The sequence below is a fragment of the Mycteria americana genome, chromosome 2 (assembly GCF_035582795.1).
Source record: "Mycteria americana isolate JAX WOST 10 ecotype Jacksonville Zoo and Gardens chromosome 2, USCA_MyAme_1.0, whole genome shotgun sequence".
NCBI classification, from domain to species: domain Eukaryota; kingdom Metazoa; phylum Chordata; class Aves; order Ciconiiformes; family Ciconiidae; genus Mycteria; species Mycteria americana.
The window spans coordinates 79,634,026-79,651,813 of NC_134366.1; the positions used below are offsets into that span (position 1 = coordinate 79,634,026).

At 41.5% G+C, this 17,788-nt stretch overlaps 1 protein-coding gene across 3 annotated transcripts in view; it reads right to left on the reverse strand.

Annotated features, from left to right (window-relative positions):
• Nucleotides 1–2,328: 2,328 nt before the first annotated feature.
• DSP (desmoplakin) overlaps nt 2,329–17,788 on the reverse strand; it is a 39,500-nt gene continuing 24,040 nt past the window's right edge. The window contains exons 15-24 of one of the 3 annotated variants that reach the window (XM_075493877.1): nt 17,386–17,603; nt 16,414–16,580; nt 15,955–16,093; nt 14,363–14,556; nt 13,340–13,502; nt 12,650–12,733; nt 11,629–11,736; nt 10,896–10,994; nt 9,555–10,052; nt 2,329–6,203 (exon numbers count right to left, since the gene is read on the reverse strand). In XM_075493877.1, the coding sequence (XP_075349992.1) occupies nt 3,009–6,203; nt 9,555–10,052; nt 10,896–10,994; nt 11,629–11,736; nt 12,650–12,733; nt 13,340–13,502; nt 14,363–14,556; nt 15,955–16,093; nt 16,414–16,580; nt 17,386–17,603 (4,865 nt within the window). In that variant the 3' untranslated portion in view covers nt 2,329–3,008. Of the gene's footprint in view, nt 6,204–7,760; nt 10,053–10,895; nt 10,995–11,628; nt 11,737–12,649; nt 12,734–13,339; nt 13,503–14,362; nt 14,557–15,954; nt 16,094–16,413; nt 16,581–17,385; nt 17,604–17,788 lie in introns of all 3 variants that reach the window. The other 2 variants (XM_075493876.1, XM_075493875.1) reach the window with 2 other exon arrangements.

A 17,788-nucleotide genomic window follows, 5' to 3' on the forward strand; every position in this document is an offset into this window, starting at 1 on the left:
CAATCCAGTTGTTACTAATTTTATCCATTTCAAAGTTGGTAATCCCACGGCCCCGGGACAGCAACTTAGTCCAGTTCAAAATTCCTGGTTTTGCCAGTCACAGCGCCTTGGAAAGATGACCTTCTGAGTGGTATCTCCCATCCTGAGACCGACTCCTGACCGCCCACAACTTCTGAGATAACCATGACTGCTATGGAGTCCCAAATATACAGAATTTTCTCTTTATCACCACCTGCCACAAGTCATAGTTTTTGAAACTCTTTCTCTATACTTTCTGGCCAGATGATTGATGTCGGTGTCGTCTGACGACTGAGCAATTCAGTGCAGCCTATGGACCTGCACACTAGGAATTAGTCCAGGGAGTCTGGTAATACCCATCCCTCCATCCTGAGCACTGGCATACAAGATAGCATCACAGGTACATGCAGGTAGATAGGTGTAATCAATCCTTGACGGCTGCTTGAATTGCCAAATCAAGGTTTTGTAGGTATGTGGGTTTCATATCAGTTTGGTCTGCTAAGTACATCAGTTGTGGGATAGTATATCCCTTCAAGATACCCACTTTCTGAAACTGTTTCAGAGCCTGCCCCATTTGCTTTAACCATTCATTCAGTTTTTCTAGCAGTTCTGGCTTAGATATTCCAACCCATGGGCCTTTAAACAACCTAACAGCGATACCAGGAATGACTTGTGCAAAACATAAGCCCAGTCTTGTGGCAATTCTGCCATGAAGAGTGCACAGGACTCCCCAGTCCATGTGAACTGCAGGGGTGCACGCACCCAATAGCAGACTTTCCTTCGGCAATGACCAATTTTACTTTTACTACAGAGCCCATGAACATCCGAGGCAGTTAAAACTTCAGAAACAGCTTGGGATTAAATAAAGCAGTGGGTTTTTTTTACAGGACTGTTTCTCCTTAGCAGTCAGAAAGCCATTCAGACACTGGATCTTCCTCTATGGCACAGTTAACAAACTTCAGCTGTAGAGAGAAACCTCCGAAGCTGGGGAGTTTCCTAGGAGATGGGATGCACTTTCTCACCTACTTTCTACAGAGGTCTCTACCACTAACTTGTACCAGCCCATTTAATTTCATAGTCCAGTAACTGAGGACTCTTTATATATAGCGGAGATTTTATACACAGCTCTCATCTTCAGAGAACACTGGAAATGCTTTTCAAGCTAGAAGGTACACTGTAGCCAGAGACAGCAGTATCAAAACTCATGCTATTCCTTACTGCAGAAAAGGAACATGCTACAAAAATTAGGCAGCATCATTAACAGTGATTAGCATTTGTGCCTATCAGCTGCTTCTTTCGATCTGTAGCAACTCATAAAATTCATAGACAGGTGGAGTTCCTACCTGGTACGTGGCTAAAAGCAGGTATGTGCCTCAGGCAACACTTTCAACTTCTTACAGGAAGAATTTATTTCAGGTACTGGCAAATTATACTAATAGTTTTGTCATTAAAGCTCTGCACTAGCAGTTGTCTAAAACCATACTAAATTCTTGTGTGTGATCACCTGGCTGAGAACATAGTGCCTGCCCAGAGGTATCTGCACTGTGTGGCAAAGGGGAGCAGACAGGACAGTCTCGATGTATACAAACCATTTTCTGCTCTGGCTGAAGAACATTCATGGCAGCTGAAGTGGTTTCAAACCACATTGTGTCCTCTAATCCTGTGGTCACTTAGTCCTGCTCTAGCTTCTCAGCTCCAGGAGCTTTCTCAGCTCAGATAAAAGGAGTCAGCAGGCTGCCAACAGCCTGTGTAGACCTGACAACAGCAAGGCATCATGCAAACAGATATACTCTTGCTACTTTCTCAGCCTAGGCTTTCAGGAGCCAGCAGAAGAGGTGGGAGGATATTACAGGAGGTGATTGATCAGGTTTTGAAGGATCCTCCTGTGCCACCATACTGGTCAGCTAAGCCCCATCACTCTATCTTTGTTCTGCTCATAGTCCAAAGTTACACTGATGTGTAAGGGAGAATCTGACTCAATCCCTTGTAGCTGCAGAGACAAGGGGCTGGATCACAAAGAAATATGCTTCTGGTCATCCTCAAGTCAACAACCAACGGCGGAAACAGGCTTTCTGCTTCTAGGGGTGTAGTTTCCATTATTGGTGCCATCTTCATTTTCCTACTGAAAATGCAGACTAAGTCCACATTCATAAAAATGGTGGATCAGCATCATGAAAAATAATGAGCCTGTACACTATTTTTATGACAAAGCTAGTTATTTGCTACTTTTCAAAATGGTTCTTTCTCTAATCTGTACCTCCAAGAATGTCCATAGCTAAATTTAATAAGCACACAACAAATACTTTAAAACTTCAAAAGTTTATTGCCCAGAATAGCTCACTTGGTGTAGTTAGAGGGGTTTTTTTTCCATTACATGGAAATCAAGCAAAACAGTAGAAAATATATACGGGTAACAGTAAAACAAAAGCCCAGCCTAATAATAGCCCTTTATATCCACCAAGTTATACTTAAGAAAATGGCTAGCAAAACATAGAGAAGTAGAGCATGTGGAAGCAGAGCTTTTCATGTTATAGTATAGATTCTAAACCAATATTAAAGGCATTTTCTGTCCATACTGTTAATATTTTTTTCTTCATAATAGCAAATTGAAAAAGGTCTGTGGAAAATAACTACTGCAAGACTTTCAAACCTCAGTTATCAGCTTATGGGTTGACAGTAACAGATAACAGGAGAAGGCGCATGACAGTATTTAAAATATACAGAGACTAAAAGGAAATGGGAACCGAAACTCAAAATTCACAAATACAACTTTTTGCATCCCCTAATCTATATTCCATAAATTTGCATTCAAGCATTTTACAGCTTTTTCAGAAGAGAAGTTGAATACATCTAGAAAATATTTAAGGGTATTGCTTTGGGTTGCTTTGTTGCTGTTTCGTTGGTTTTGGTTGTTTTTTTTTTTTTTTAGGAAAGGGGATATAGAATAATCTAAACAATATTAAAATGCAGACATATTCCCTCACTTGTTATTAGCGCCCAATAGACCCACTGCTGAAGGTTGAGTATGAGTAAGAATATGAAGAGCTTGCTGATGCATCAAAACTTCCCCTCCTAGACCCACTGCGTGAGCCTGAACGTGAGCCAGAGCGAGAGCCAGAGCGTGATCCGGGTGCTGAGGAGACATTGTAGGGACTGGATATGCCTTTAGATGAAACAGAGGCTGCTTCCAAGAGTTTAAGCCCGGTGATGTCTTCCACCATTGACCGATTCATTGCATCTTTGTAGGATATTTTCAGCTTGGTCTTGGGGCAGGTCAGAATTTTGGGATAGCTGTTAGTGTCTTGCAATTTCTGGGCAGCCCGACCATCAATCAATCCATTCCTAATGGCTTCTTCAGTACTTATTCTTCCACGCACTTCTGGGTCCACAAGACCTCCAGTGAGGTACTGGAATTCAAGGAATCGCTGCCCAGCCTCGTAAGGCAACCATTTTTCCTTCACTGCTTCAGCTGCTGACATCCTCTTGCGTCCGCCCTTTATGCCTTCGAAGCCTATGAAGGCCTTCTGGGCCGGTTTGAGCCGTGTGGCCATATCCTGATCAATGATGCCTTGATTGGTGGCTTCCTGAAGTGAAAGCCTCTGGCCTGTGGTAGGGCATATTATGCCCCCTGTGCAGGCCTGGGCTTCAAGTAATCGTTGCCCAGTGATGCTATCCACGATGCCCCGTTGTATAGCTTCTGAAATGGAGATTTTCTCCAAGTTTTCTGTGTCAAATATGGCTGCAATGGGACTGCATTCTTCTGGGGTCTCTGAGAAAGAACCGCTCCTGATCAGCGAGGAAGAACTCCTGACACTCAGCACTGTGGGAGACCGAGTCACCGACTCATGCCGAAACACCTCATCAGTGCCGTTACGGCAAGAAATCATGTCTGCAAACTGCGTCAGGCTTAAACTGCCAGAACGGTACTGGTCAAAAAACTTCCTCTCAACCAGACCTTTATCAATAGCGTCTTGGATGTCATACTGGCTACCTGTTTTTCTGTCGACAAGGACTACTCTACTGCTACCATCTGATCCTGTAATTGTTATTTCTTCCCACTCACACTCCTGTTCAGCTAGTTCCGTATAGGTGTCATAATCTATGAGGCCTTTGCTGTACGCCTCCTGCACAGACATTTCCCTGTTTGTTTCTGGATCTACAATGACAACCCGGCGCTTCCTAAGGGTGTTCTTCTGCGAGGTGTGCACCACCTTCTTCTTCTCTCTCAGGGGTAGAAGGCAGAGTCCTGTTGCGTCATCCTTTATGCATCTCTCTTTCAGCTGCAAGTAGGTCAAGTTCTCCTCTGTGTTGGGATCAAAGAACCCTTTGGTGTCATCACTTGGATCACTAAGGATCTGGTTGAGCTCTTCATTGAAGTAGCCACGCTTGTAGGCTGTCTCTACTGGCAAGCGGTAGCTCTCTTTGGGGTCAATGATTCCTCCGGTAGCAATCTGGGCCTCCAGCAAACGAATGCCATGGCCTCTCTCTATGAGCTCTTTGTTCATTGCTTGAAACAGAGAAATGATGTTTCCAGTTTCTGGGTCTTTGTACCCAGTGACAGCTCTTTCAGCAGAGAGAAGTTTCTCTTTAAATTCAATTCCAACAAGGCCTCTTTTGTAAGCTTCCTCAACGGGCAGCCGCACATTGCTGACAGGATCCACTATGAACCCTGTGGCTGCCTGGGCTTCTAGGAGTTCAAGGGCTGTCCCCGGTCTAACCAAACCTATTTTCATAGCCTGGTAAATGCCAAGTTTCTCTTTAGTAGCCTCATTGTAGATACCCGCAATACAGCTAGAGCCCTGAAGGAAATCAATAATTCTCTCACTCACTTCTTCCACTGTAATTGCACCTCTTTCCAAGTCGTTCTTTGTTGATTCCTTGATAATTCCAGCCTCGAGCAGTGCATCTGCTGAGACAGGCTGCCTGATTCCTTGGAATGACATACTCCTCTTCTGCACTGGGAGGAGGAGCAGACCAGTGTGTGGTTCAATCCTACATTTTTCCTTCAGCTGCATGTAAGTGACTGCCTTTTTGGTGGTGGGATCAATGAAGTTCTTTGTAGTGCCCTGGCAGTTGGTTAGGGTCCTGTACAGGTCTTTGTCAATCAACCCACGGGATAAAGCTATATCTTTGGGTAGGAACACACTGTTGACAGGATCAACAATCCCTCCTACAGCCAGCTGGGCTTCAAGCAGGCGAATCCCAGTTTCTCTGTCAACCAAGTTTTTCTTGATGGCTTCAGATACTGGCACGGTTTTGCCCGAGAAAGGATCTTTAAATCCTGTAATAGCCTTCTCTGCTGTATAGATTTGTTCTCTGTCATCAAAGTCGATCAGATCTCTGGCGATAGCGCTGTCCACTGTTAACATCTCATTTCGGTGTGGGTCTATCACGCCTCCTGTTGCTGCCTGGGCTTCTAAGAGCAGGACTGCATTTTCTGCTGTAAGCAGCTGATTCCGTTTGGCCTCAACAAAAGAGTATTTCTGTCTGGGCGAAAGAGACACCCCTGCAATAGCACCTGCCCCTTTGAGGTAGGGTTCAATGTCAGCTGTGACTTCTTCCACTGACCTCTGCCCCTTCAGCAGTTTATCCAGTGTGAGTTTATCTATCAGTTGACACTCATACAGCTGCATTGCTGTAATCTTCTTCCGCAGCCCACTGAACAGCAACTTGGAGGCATCAATACAAAAGTCTTCCTCGGTCTGCGTACATCTGTGGGACCCATATGGGCGTTGCTTGAGTTTCTCGATCTCTCTTTGCAGCCTGAGACGCTCGGACTCCAACTCTGACTGGTTTTTGACAGCGGTCTCTTCCAGTCGGCACCGGTATCTCTCCTCGATCCGTTTGATCTCCATCTGCAGCCTTTCAATCTCACTCCTCAGGGTGTTCTTCTCCCTCTCACTCTTCTCTCTCTCACACTGGATCTTCCTTATGGATTCCTCTGTCCGGGAGTGCTGGCTCTTCCACTGATTTAGGTCATTCAGGATCTGTTGCTTCTCACTTTCCAGGCGTTGCTTCAAACGAGACTCTGATTCCAGGGTAACTTTCAAACGGTTCAGCTCCTCTTCTAATCTCTGCAGCCTGGCTTTGTCTTGCTCCAAAGCACTAATTTTTATCAGCAAGGTTTCTCTTTCTTGCATAATGTGACTATACTGATTTTTGGATTCTTGAATCCTATTGGATGCCTACAATTTTAAAGAACAAATAAACCAAGAGAGGATGGTTAAGTTTATGCTGGTTAGAGTTATGCTCTCCACTTACAATGCTCTTCAGCCTGTCATTTAACCTGCAGCAAACTGCCACTGGAAAACATTCTAGTCATAGCAGTGCCTTACCCAAGACCATGGATACACATAAACCCTTGTCCCTTCACTGACAGTGTCTCTAGTACTGCCAGAGACTGCATTCTGTTACCCATAGCCTTGATTTTCTGCTGATTTAGTTAGCTCTTTATAACTTTTTAATACTTCTCATAGTATACCTACACATACACAGAGCATTCAAGACTCTTTGTAAAGAGTCTGATGCTCAGCAGACGTACCCTAGCATAGTCCTACTAACCTGGGTGAATTTGTATCAGCTAAGGACGGGTCATATATGGATATAAAGGAAATATATGACTCAATTTTTGCCTTACTATTAGTTTCACATGTTATTCCAAACAATTTTACCTGTGTTGCTTTACATTTTAATTCACTTAATGTCTTCATATAGGTATACGCATACACAAACACCTACAAGCATGCACATTTGTATGCAGTCCACATTAAATGGAATACAAGTTTATATATTTGTAATACATGCATATATATATGCACCAATGTCAGATAATCCTAAATGTTAGTATTTTTAAAAAATCAGTATTAAGATTTTTAAAACAAAGAAAAGAAAAACTGAATAAAGGAAAGAATAGTTGAGAATGGGAATGAGAAAAGACATATAAAGGGCAACTATAGGAAAAAGCAAAGAAACATTTTCACAAGTGCTCATCTGTATATATTTAAACAGTAACTCTTTGGACAAGAAACCAGGCAGAAGAATGAAATATGAAAAAATGTTTTCTTTAACTTGTTTATGCTGCCACCTCAAGTTTAAGAAATAAGGGCCAATAGTAAAATTTGCAAATGCCCTTAGTGACTTAGGAACATAAATCCCCAAAACAGTCAATGAAATGTAGGCTTTAAGTACCTTAGGTACAGCTGACAACATTGTCTTTAATCCTCACTTGTAGTCAAAACCTTACCCAGCTAAGCAGCACTTTGACAGCTTGTTGGTTCTGGGGTTTTTAGCTGGTTTAGTTTGTGATACCACTCAGGTCAGCCTCAAAGGACTGCTTTAACCCATCCTGGCTGAAACAGCCTGGGGAAGCACACAGCCAGCAGGGTACAGCTAAAGCACAGTGGTACTCCATGTACTCTCATCTTCCCCTAGAATGGTTTGGTGGACACTGACACAGACCCAGGTTTTCTCCTGGGGCAAGGGCTGAGGGCAAGGCTCAGCTAGATGATAAGACAGCTTATGGCTCCCTAGCACAGCTCGCAGGGAGTAAAGAGGCTAAGAAAGTGGCCAAATGCTGCCATTTTTTTTTTAAATGAACCACGGGAAGGGCCATAAAGGGGATATTAGTCACAAGTACAGTGAACTTAAACAGCAAAGTGTGAATTAAGTTGATTCAAACGGACACTGCAATTAATTATATATCTGAGAGACAGTAAAGCCGGGATCAAAATATGTGTGAATACCTCTAGAGCTTGCTTTTGGAATTTTTCAATTTCCTGTCTCAATTTTTCCCTTTCTTTCTGTAAATCATTAATCAACCCCTGAAGTTCCAGGGTTTGCTTGCTGCTCGTCTGAAGCTGATTCTTTAGTTCAGCAATGGCAGTATTTTTCTCATCAACTTCACTTCTGACCATTCTGAGGTCATCATACTCCAATCTAACATTTCGCAGCTCTTCCTCCAGTAACAAGTGCTCCTTGGTTAGATTCTCAGTGAGAGACTGAAGCCTTTCAATTTCTATTTTGCACTCATTCAAGTTTTTGCTTTTCTCCTCAGAGGTTTTCTGTAAGTGCTCATATCGTAGGTGAGCCTGTTTTAATTGCTCCTGTTCTTGGACCAACTGACGGCGTAAAGTCTCAATATCAGATGTGTATTTTCTTATCTCCTCCATGTATCTCTGCTTCTCTCTCACATGACCGTCTAATACTTCTCTTTGGTGTCTAAGGTCATCTTCATTCCTCTTCTTTACAATAGACACTTCCTCTATCTGCTGTGTGAGATTAGTTATTTTAACCGATTGCTCTCTCAGAGATCTCCTCATGCCTTCTATTTCCTCCTCCAGTTTCTTCCTCCTGGACGTCTCCTCCATTACATTTTTATTCTGCCTGCAAAGTTCCTCCTCCAGCTTATGTTTCTGGATCTGCAAGTCTTTCACAGTGCTTTGGAACTTTGCACTTTCTTGATCCCTGCCTTTTTTTTCTTGCAAAACTCTTTCGTAGTCAATTTTCAGTCTGGCCAGTTCCTGCTCTTGGATCCTCAGCTTGTTAATTGTCTCCGTAGCACTCGTGTTTGCTTTCTGCAAGTCAAACTGGACTCTTTTTAACTGACTGTTCTCATCCTCTAGTTCTTTTCTCTGACTTGCTTCTACATCCAACAACTTTCTCAGCCTTTCGATCTCTTTGTTTCTTTCCTTAATGGTCTTAGAAGCATCATCAAGCGACTGTTTGTACCGCATGCTTTCATCAGAGTGCCTCTGAATAACTTGTTTTAGCTCAATCTCCAGCTGCTGTTTCTTCTGAGAAAGCTCTGAGCCAGCTGCCTTCTGCTGCTGAGCATTCTCTTCTATTTTCCGTAGATTATCTGTTGTCTGACTTATTGTATTCTTCAGTCTCCTAATTTCCTCACACAAATTCCTATTTTCTCTCATGGCATTATCAAGCTGTGTTCTATAATTATTTGTGTCCTCTTCCTTTTGCATGGTGACCTGGTGAATTGTGGTCTTTGTGATATTAATCTCAGTTTCATATTTGTTCTTTAAACTAATAATTTCCTCATCATAACTGTTCCTTACCTTTGCCAATTCATTTTCAAGTTCCCATCGGCTTTTAGCCTCTTCCTGAAGCTGAACCTTTAGCCTTTCCAGCTCCTTAGTTTTATCCTGAATAGTTGAGGCAGCCTCCTCAAGAGCCTGCTTGTATCTTGAGTTGTCTTCACCACGAAGCTGAATGATCTGTTTCAGCTCCAGCTCTAACTGATGCTTTTGCTGTGACACCTCAGAACTGCAAGCCTTGTGCTGAAGAGCATCTTCTTCTGCCCTCCTCCGTTGATCTGTGGTTTGCAGAATGGCATCGTTCAGCCTCACAATCTCATCCTTAAGGTCTCTGTTTTCTCTTGTCAGTCTGTCAACCTGGGCTCTGAGGCCTTTTGCATCATCATCTTTCTGTGCAGCTATCTGCTGGATTGTGGTCTTCTTAATATTAATTTCTGTTTCATACTTGTTCTTTAAATTACTCATCTCCTCGCTAAACTGGTTTCTTACCTTAGCCAGCTCATTTTCATATTCCCTCTTCCGTGTGCCTTCGTCCTGAAGAAGAACCCTTAATCTTTCTATCTCGTACTCCTTCTCCTTGATGACCTTCTCAGACTCTAACTTTTGCCAACCAAGGCTGTCTTTCTCATTTTGTCTTGTTTTCTGCAGCTGGTCATAATCATTCTTCTGCTGCTCATATCTATCCTCCAGCAACTTCCTTTTCCTTTTCTCATCTTCAATCTCATAAGTCAGCCTGGTTATTCTGTCATTTAGATCCTTTATTTGGGCATAGCATTTGTCCAGGTTTTGCTTAGCAGAATTTCCATCCATTTCAGCTTGTCTTTTCATCTCCTCCAAACTCATCAGCTTTGCCTTGAGCTGAGAAATGTCCATCTGGTACTTCTGCAGATTTTGCTCTAGGAATTTATGTTTGTTGCTTGTCTCTGAATTTGAATCCCTGGCAAGCCTGAGTTCTTCTTCCAGGAGTTCAATTTTGGTGTTTTTCATCTGCAAAATGATAGCAGGAAAACAAACAAACAAAAAACCCCACATAAACATTTGTGACAACTGTTTCAAAATCATCACATGCAATACAATATACATTTGTAACACTGACAACTTACAAAGCATTTTTTTCTCTGCTTCAATGAGAGCTCAAAATCATTTTTCATTTAACGTCGTCAAGACAAATTCTGGATTCCTTATTTATTCAGAGTCAAACCTGATTCAGAAATCAGCATAATGACTTTCAGAGGGAAAATGGTACTTGATGGGGGGACAGAGATGCAATAGAGATAGTAAAATCTGATGTACCAAGAGTTCACCAGCAAAGTATTAAATAACCTCATTTAGAACCTCCACAGTTTTCAAACAGGTGATTCACATTCCATATATGTGACCTCTTAAATGGGCCTCTCTGTTTCCACTGAGCTGAACTAAATCAGGAGTTACTCCATTTGAAACACTGTAGATACGGCCTGAAATGAGCCGTGGCCCCTTAACAATGAGGAGCAAGTTTTCAGCACTGAGATAACTGTACTCTCACTGAGGTCAAGGCTCTGATGGGCAGAGAAGGACCTCTTGCGTGCTTTGATGAGCACCTCCTAATTACCAAGAAGGCTAACATCCTCCACCTCATACATGACCTTGGAGGTAACTTTGCAAGATACTGTACTCTTTGACAAAAGATGCATGAAACTGCTTATATGCCTCCTTCATGGGACACCACTGAGCTTAGGATTTAGTTTTGTGGATTGTTCTGCACTGTACTTAAGCAGAAAGTCTTTGATTAGTGATAGCTTGCTAACCTGTGATAAAAATAGAAGGTAAAGAAAATAAGCGTCAGATTACCTTCAACTCCTCCATGCTCTTTAACATCTCACTTAAGAATCTGTAATAATCTCCTGATCTTGTAAGAAGCTCTATGTAGCGAGACTGAGCCTCGCTAGCCTTGAAAAGAAAGAGAATTGTTAGCAGCTTGTACTATAGAGTTAGATATGAACATACCTACGTCTCAGATCACTTAAAGGATTCCAATCCATTTGAGAAAACATATCACCTGACAAAGTAAAAAGCAAATTCTCCTCCTCACAAATTCACATGACTTTCTGGGGACCCCAAATGTATAAATTCTCCCTTCTGATAAACCCACACCTTCTTTTTCAAGATTATTTTTCCCCCACGGCTGCTGTGATATTAAATCCAAGGCTTCATCCCCTGGTTCATCATGCTCTTCCTGTCTGACAGTCACAAGTAACCTAAGTTAAACTTTTAATAGTGATTAATTCCCAGGTTGAAAGTGACTAAACCACTTGGGGCATGAATCTTACTTTCTCACAATATGTATGCAATGGACATTGAATAGGAATGAGGTAAATTCCTGAGGGCTAATCTACTGTCTAAATGAGCCCAAGTATGATTTTACAGCACAGGACTATTCTGCACTAATTCCTTGTGCTTACGTGCTTAATACACATTACCAATGACAGTGCTAATTATTAGAATACAGCTGGATATGACTCATAATGGCTCACATGGACAAAGAAATGTATTCAAAAGATTGATGGGGAGGAAAGAAAGATACCTCTTGCAGAATCAGCACCGCAGGAGACTGAACCACACTCTTCTTGATAGGTATGTTGAGCAATGTTTCTAATCCAGAACTGTAGGAAGCAACCTGTAGTTCATAATCCTATAAAACAACAGAGAAAGGTAAGACCCATTGAGCAACTGCCAAGGAACTCCCTGAGAATCTGGATTTCCCAAAATGCAAATAAAATTTTGGGGTTGTTTTAGTTTTGGGGTTTTTTTAATAAAAAGCTACATTTTCCCTTGTTTATATCTCTGGCCATGTACCGATGATCCTCTATCATAAACAGAAGCTCATCAGTTCAAGTACCACCGTGGAGACTTATGGAGGAGAATGACAAAGGGAAAAAGAGAAAAAAACGTTTTACAAAAAAGGGAGGAAACATGTTTCCATTAGTTGAGGGCTACCCGGAGGTGAAAAAGATTCATGGAAGCAACTGGTCTAGGTACTGTTATCAACCAAAACTTCATCAGAAATAACTGTTTCCGCATCTCTTTCATATCGCGTATGCCACATCACTTATATAGCAAGATCTTTGTCACAGAAAGTAAGACTGAGCTGGAGAAAGCACGGATATAAAGGTGACAAAAATGCAAAGACCACAAAACCATTCCCTGTATATCTTCTTGGTTTTCATGGCTATTGCACGCCTTTCCTCCTGCTAATCTGCATTTGTCTTGTCTCCTAGACCAGACCTAATTCCTAAACTACCAATCTGTTCTCTACTCCCTTATTTTTTTAACATGTGAACTGGAAAGTTTGGTCTGGCTAGAAGGAGGCTTTGATTCTCCTGAAGAGAAGCTCTCACTGGTATCTCCTGCATCATCCTGTGGTCTTCAAGTGGCAAGTACACAAATTGCTTTCATTATATTTTGTACACACAAGTGCTTCACCCCAGCAATCTCTGCATACACACATCAGGGAGCCAGCATTTCACCTGCCAGCAGAGCAGCGACAATGGGATGCGCCTGACCGTGAAAAACCACACCCCATAAAAATGCTGAAATCCAAGTACCTTAATTGCAGCTGAGCACTGATCTGCATGCTTGAGAAGCTCCTCAACTTTGTCTCGCTTCCCACAGATTTCACTGTGCAAGTTCTGTCAAGAAAAAAGTGAGCTGTGAAGCACTCCCTCAAGATTTGCCAGTATTTCCTCCTGTACACACTGTCTCCATCAGAAGGCACCTGCAGTATGAGACCACCACAACCCCAGAGGCTGAGACCAGACATGACCTGTAGCTGTGCAGTTTTTACAACAGCAAGCTCTCTGTGCATGAGAAGATTGTTCTCAGAAAGAACACCTAGCAACTGAGCAACTCCCAGAGCTGGGGAGGGAGAGTTCCTTGACTTTAGCTTAGATGTATTTCCTCACTTCTTATTTTTGTGCTATAATTTGTCCCATAAGTTGCACCATCATACAGTCCCTTGAATTAATTCAAAGCTGATGTGTAAAAGTGTCAGTGATTGTGTAGGAGCCAAAAACGGTCTTGTTCATAATCTGCAGCAGTGATGACAGAAAGTAATGAGGATAATAATATTTCCTCTCTCCTGCCTTCTACACATGTGGTGTCTTTTGGTAACTTGTGTACTTTATAATTCAGAACAGGCCACTGTATTGCAGACTGCATTGATACTGATATTTTCTGAATAGCAAAACAATTTAAAATCCAGATAATTAAAGACAACTTATTCAGGTGCTGCATACCTTCTGATCATGTAGATATCTCATGATAGCATTGCAATCGCACAGCTTCACGGACTCGATAGAATCCTGCCTGCGCTTGGCATCACAGATCCATTTGCACAGAGCCTGGTAGAGATCTCGGTAAGTCTTCAGCTGTTTGATCTGCCTTTCTAAATCCCATGATCTAGAAAAAAACAGGGAAAACTGTCAAAATGGAAAGTGCATTCTCTTTCTCTCTCTTTAAACGTTTTTCAGAAAGAAGACACAGTAATAAACTAGGTAAAATTATGGGAAGCTCTAAAAGAAGATTCTGAACAAAAATGTCAAATAAATGAGACTTGTACTGGTTATTAGTCACCCAACATGGGTTTTTAGTGCCTCACTTTTGAGTAACTCTGCAATACCCAGAGGTTGGCACTTCCCGTCAACTAAGTGAGGGATGAATAAAACCTTGCAGCGATAAGAATGACTTACTCTTGTTCTCAATTTTCACCAAAACAACCAGCAACCAGTCAATCTTTATTAATAGGACTATATTTTGGCCTGAAGTAAAACCAAAACAAATGAAAACAAAACAAACCACACCCCAAAAAAACCCACAAATGATCAGAATATATCTTCAGTTCAATAAAGCATTGGAAAAAAATTGTTGGGATTTTTTTACTTAATTCTTAGTGTTGAATTTTTAACCCGCAGGTATAGGGTATTCAGGAATAAGCATGGTCGCTTTATTTGAGGGGGAAAATGCTGACTGGAAGTACTTAATTCAAGAACATTAGCAAGAATAAAAAAAAATAATTAGAACAACTCCTTAGCACATGTTATACGATTACATGAATAACTACCTTTTCCTGCTTGGTCTTACACAATACCTTTTAAAGTATGTTTAACCTATGCACAGTTGCTCTAGTCTTACTGCCCTGAAATCATCATTTGTCCTCTGGAAGTGATGATTAGGGCGCATCAGTTCTTTTAGACTCACTGTTAAGATGATCTTAGTAGCAATAGCAGTAAGAAAGAAGCTATTAAGAAATATGATCAAACCTGTTATCTATCTGCTTATCAGCTCTCTGCCAGCGGTCTATTAGCTGGGTAACTTTGTCACAGAACTTTCCAATGTCCATGTCATACAGGGTATATAACTGACAAGACTGTGAGTGAATCTGAAGTGTTTTCTGCAGCTCATTTTCCAGGGCATTCAGTAGTGACTTCTTCATGTTTAGGTCTGCTTTCATTTTCTGGAGAAAAAACAAAATGCTGTCACACATTTTATTCTTGAGAGAATACTCAAATTTAACCATTAACAGCATGCGCAGTATGTTGGGATCTAAAGATTTTGTTTCTAATTCAGTAAGGTATGTACCCTGATGTCAGCTGGACATAATATGTTTAAAGTGAAACATCGACTTTAGTAAACAGAGTTTGACTTAAGAATGTGTTTAAAGTTAGACTCACTCTTAAATAATTGCTAAACCAAAGCCCTCTGCTGTCATATTCTGTAGCTAACATTTCAGTTTCTCAGAACTATATAGAGCAGTTACCAGAAAAAAAAAAAAAGGGAAGAGCCTGCCTTGCTTGTTCCTAGAAACAATTGACTAGAAAATTTCATTGAAGAAAAATTCATAAAAGATTCCTGCACTTGCAACAGCTGTGGAATCAAGCCTCAGGACTGGCATATCCAGTTTTAAAATGTTATCTAAAAATCTGCACAGATATTTTTTTCCTGTTTACATTGTTATAATCATCTTCCATGGAGATGTTTCTTTACACACACACTGGTTTGTGTGCACATACTCACATACTGCAGGGTATCACCAAACGGCACACACAGTGCAGGCGGTGGTCTGCCTTGCATCCCCCAGTCACAGGGATGACTGCATCCTTCGATAATATGCTCAAGCATTTTTTTTTTGTGTAGCTCAAATTTACACCAGCTAAGAACAACTCCCAGCAACTGAACTGAAGCTCCCATTTAACATGATAAAAAGGTAACCTGGTTGTGCTCCATTTATGCCACCTACATACTTTTTCCCTACTACACCTGAGATCAGGAAAGAATGAAAGAGTCCCTATTCTCCCAAAGGCATTCAGTGCACAAAAGGACCAGCTCAACGCCAGATAAAGACTGGTTCTGCAAGCCAACTTTGTGCTCATCAAAGCAGTTATTCTTTGCCTTGTCCCCTTGTACAGGATGGATAGTTCTCACTGTAAGATTTGAAATGGACTCTATGGCAAAACTGGGACATACAATAATACTCAAATTTACTTGTTACAGCTAGATGACAACAAGGACAATTAACAAGCCTTTTTGCAAGAAAGGAGGTATTTATTGCCTTCAATCTAGCTTCATAAGTGATACAAATAATCACAGATAATTTTGTACAGAAATGGATTATGAAGACCTTCCATGCCACTGGCTTTGCTGTGGGGGCAGCAATAACTAGGAGATGGAAGAAGTACTAAACCGTACATTCCTTCCAATAATTTGCAAAAGCATTGTATGTCTATGACATAAAATACGACAGGATCAGCGTTTCCATCTCCTGTGGTTTCAGAAGGATTTCACCCAGCTCAATAGACCAGTGATGGAAGCTAGGAATTTTGCCTTGCTGTGTCCTTGGGTCTTGGCCTCTCACCTTCAGACAAGCCCGATAAGCCTCCACTTTATCAAGATCCAAAGGAACAGTCTCCTCTTCAGACAGTCTGACTTCGAAAACTCTGATGACATCTTCTGTTTGTAGAATAACCTGGAGCAGACACCTCAGTGCATTCAAGCTAAAATAAATAATACAAGACAAATATGTTATGGACTGGGGCAGGAAAGGCAATATTTCTAATTAATTGCAGATCATTAGTTAAAGAGAACAGACAATACAGAAGAAATTTCAGTGATACCCATGATTCTCGCTTTTTTTTTTCTTAAAGTCTTCCAGAAAAGAGAAGAAATTCACATAAGTGTCTGTTTCTACCCACATGTAAAGCATTTGTAGGAAAGAAGGTGTAATTTTACACTACTGGTAACAAAAGGCAGGTTTCTGGACTAAGAATTATAGAAGAAAGTGAATTATTTATTGCTATAAACTGCATTTTCTTACCTGTCTAAGTAGCCAGCAGAAACACCATTAATATTTTCCAGTTTTTGAAACAGGGCATTTATCTCTGACTGCAAGTACACATACTTTTCACAGCCTCTGAAGTTAGGCAGCAAGTCCTTATGCTTATTGAGGGTTTCAGCCATTATTTGAGACTCATTCTGCACACCCTAAGGAAAGAGAATGCCTGATTTACACATTTTTGGTGGCTGACTGATCATTCTACAGCACATATGCAATTGGTCTGCTTATCCAAATAGTCTGCTGTTATCTAACTAGCTTCACTGAGGACTGAAGCAGTGCCTGAGCTTGTGTTCTTCAAGGTAAGTAACATTGGGTGGCTTCTTTTTTGCACAGTCCACAACAGGTAATACCTCTTTTGTGAGCACCTCGTCCACTCTGAAACTCAGCTCTGTTGAAAGCAGAGTGCTTTACTGCCAGCTGCTTACTGCACTCCGTAGATGTGCCAAGGTCCTTCTGCTCTTAAGACCTTTGCAACCTCATTGCCTCAGGGGAATTTCTCATATACTGAGCCTGTTCTTTTTCTTACTAATCTTCTCTTTCCAGTCTCCTTCAAATCTTAAGAACTGGGAGAGGGAGAGAGTTTGTAAGCCTCATCTATCCACTCTGCATCCCACAGACAGCACTTCAGAGGTAGGTGGTAAAGTGGGGTCCATGCAAAAGGATATTAATAGTGCTTTAACCTGGATGAGGCTTAACATGAGCTCATGTCCACTTGACATCAGGCTTTCTGTATTCTTTGCCTGACAGAATTTGACTTCTAAAATCCAAGAGTCAACTTTTTCTACTTAGGAGCTAAACTCCAATCCAAATCATCATGGTTAGCTTCCAATTCAGAATTTTCTGCACAGGATGTGTGTCTTTCCCAGCTGATCAGAAATACAACTGCAGCATGCTCTGCAGCACAGAATCATACTGAGCTTGAGATGCTCAAAGCAAAACATCCACAGTTACCTCTAAATCCTTTATTCTGACTGAAAAGTCATGCACAGCCCCTTGATCCACTCCAAGAGAAGCTCTTTGAACCATCCGAATCTCAGAAGCTTCAATCTGACGCCGAAGTTTCTGAAGCTCCATCAGCAGCCAGGCCTCCTGCTTCTCATGTTCTCGGTTTCTCTCATTAACGATAATGGTGTTTGAGGAACCCACAGGACAGCTATCAGTTGGGACCACTGTAAAATGAATTGGGTAAATTGTCAACTGCCAGAGAACTGAGCACCTACATATAGAAAGCCAATGCAGTGCCAAAGTGACCTACGCGCTGATTTGATCTGTAGAACTGAGAACAGGTAGATCTGGGCCCTTATGCAGCTGTTTCAAGTAATGAAATCTCCCCTTCACAAAAAGAGAAACTTGT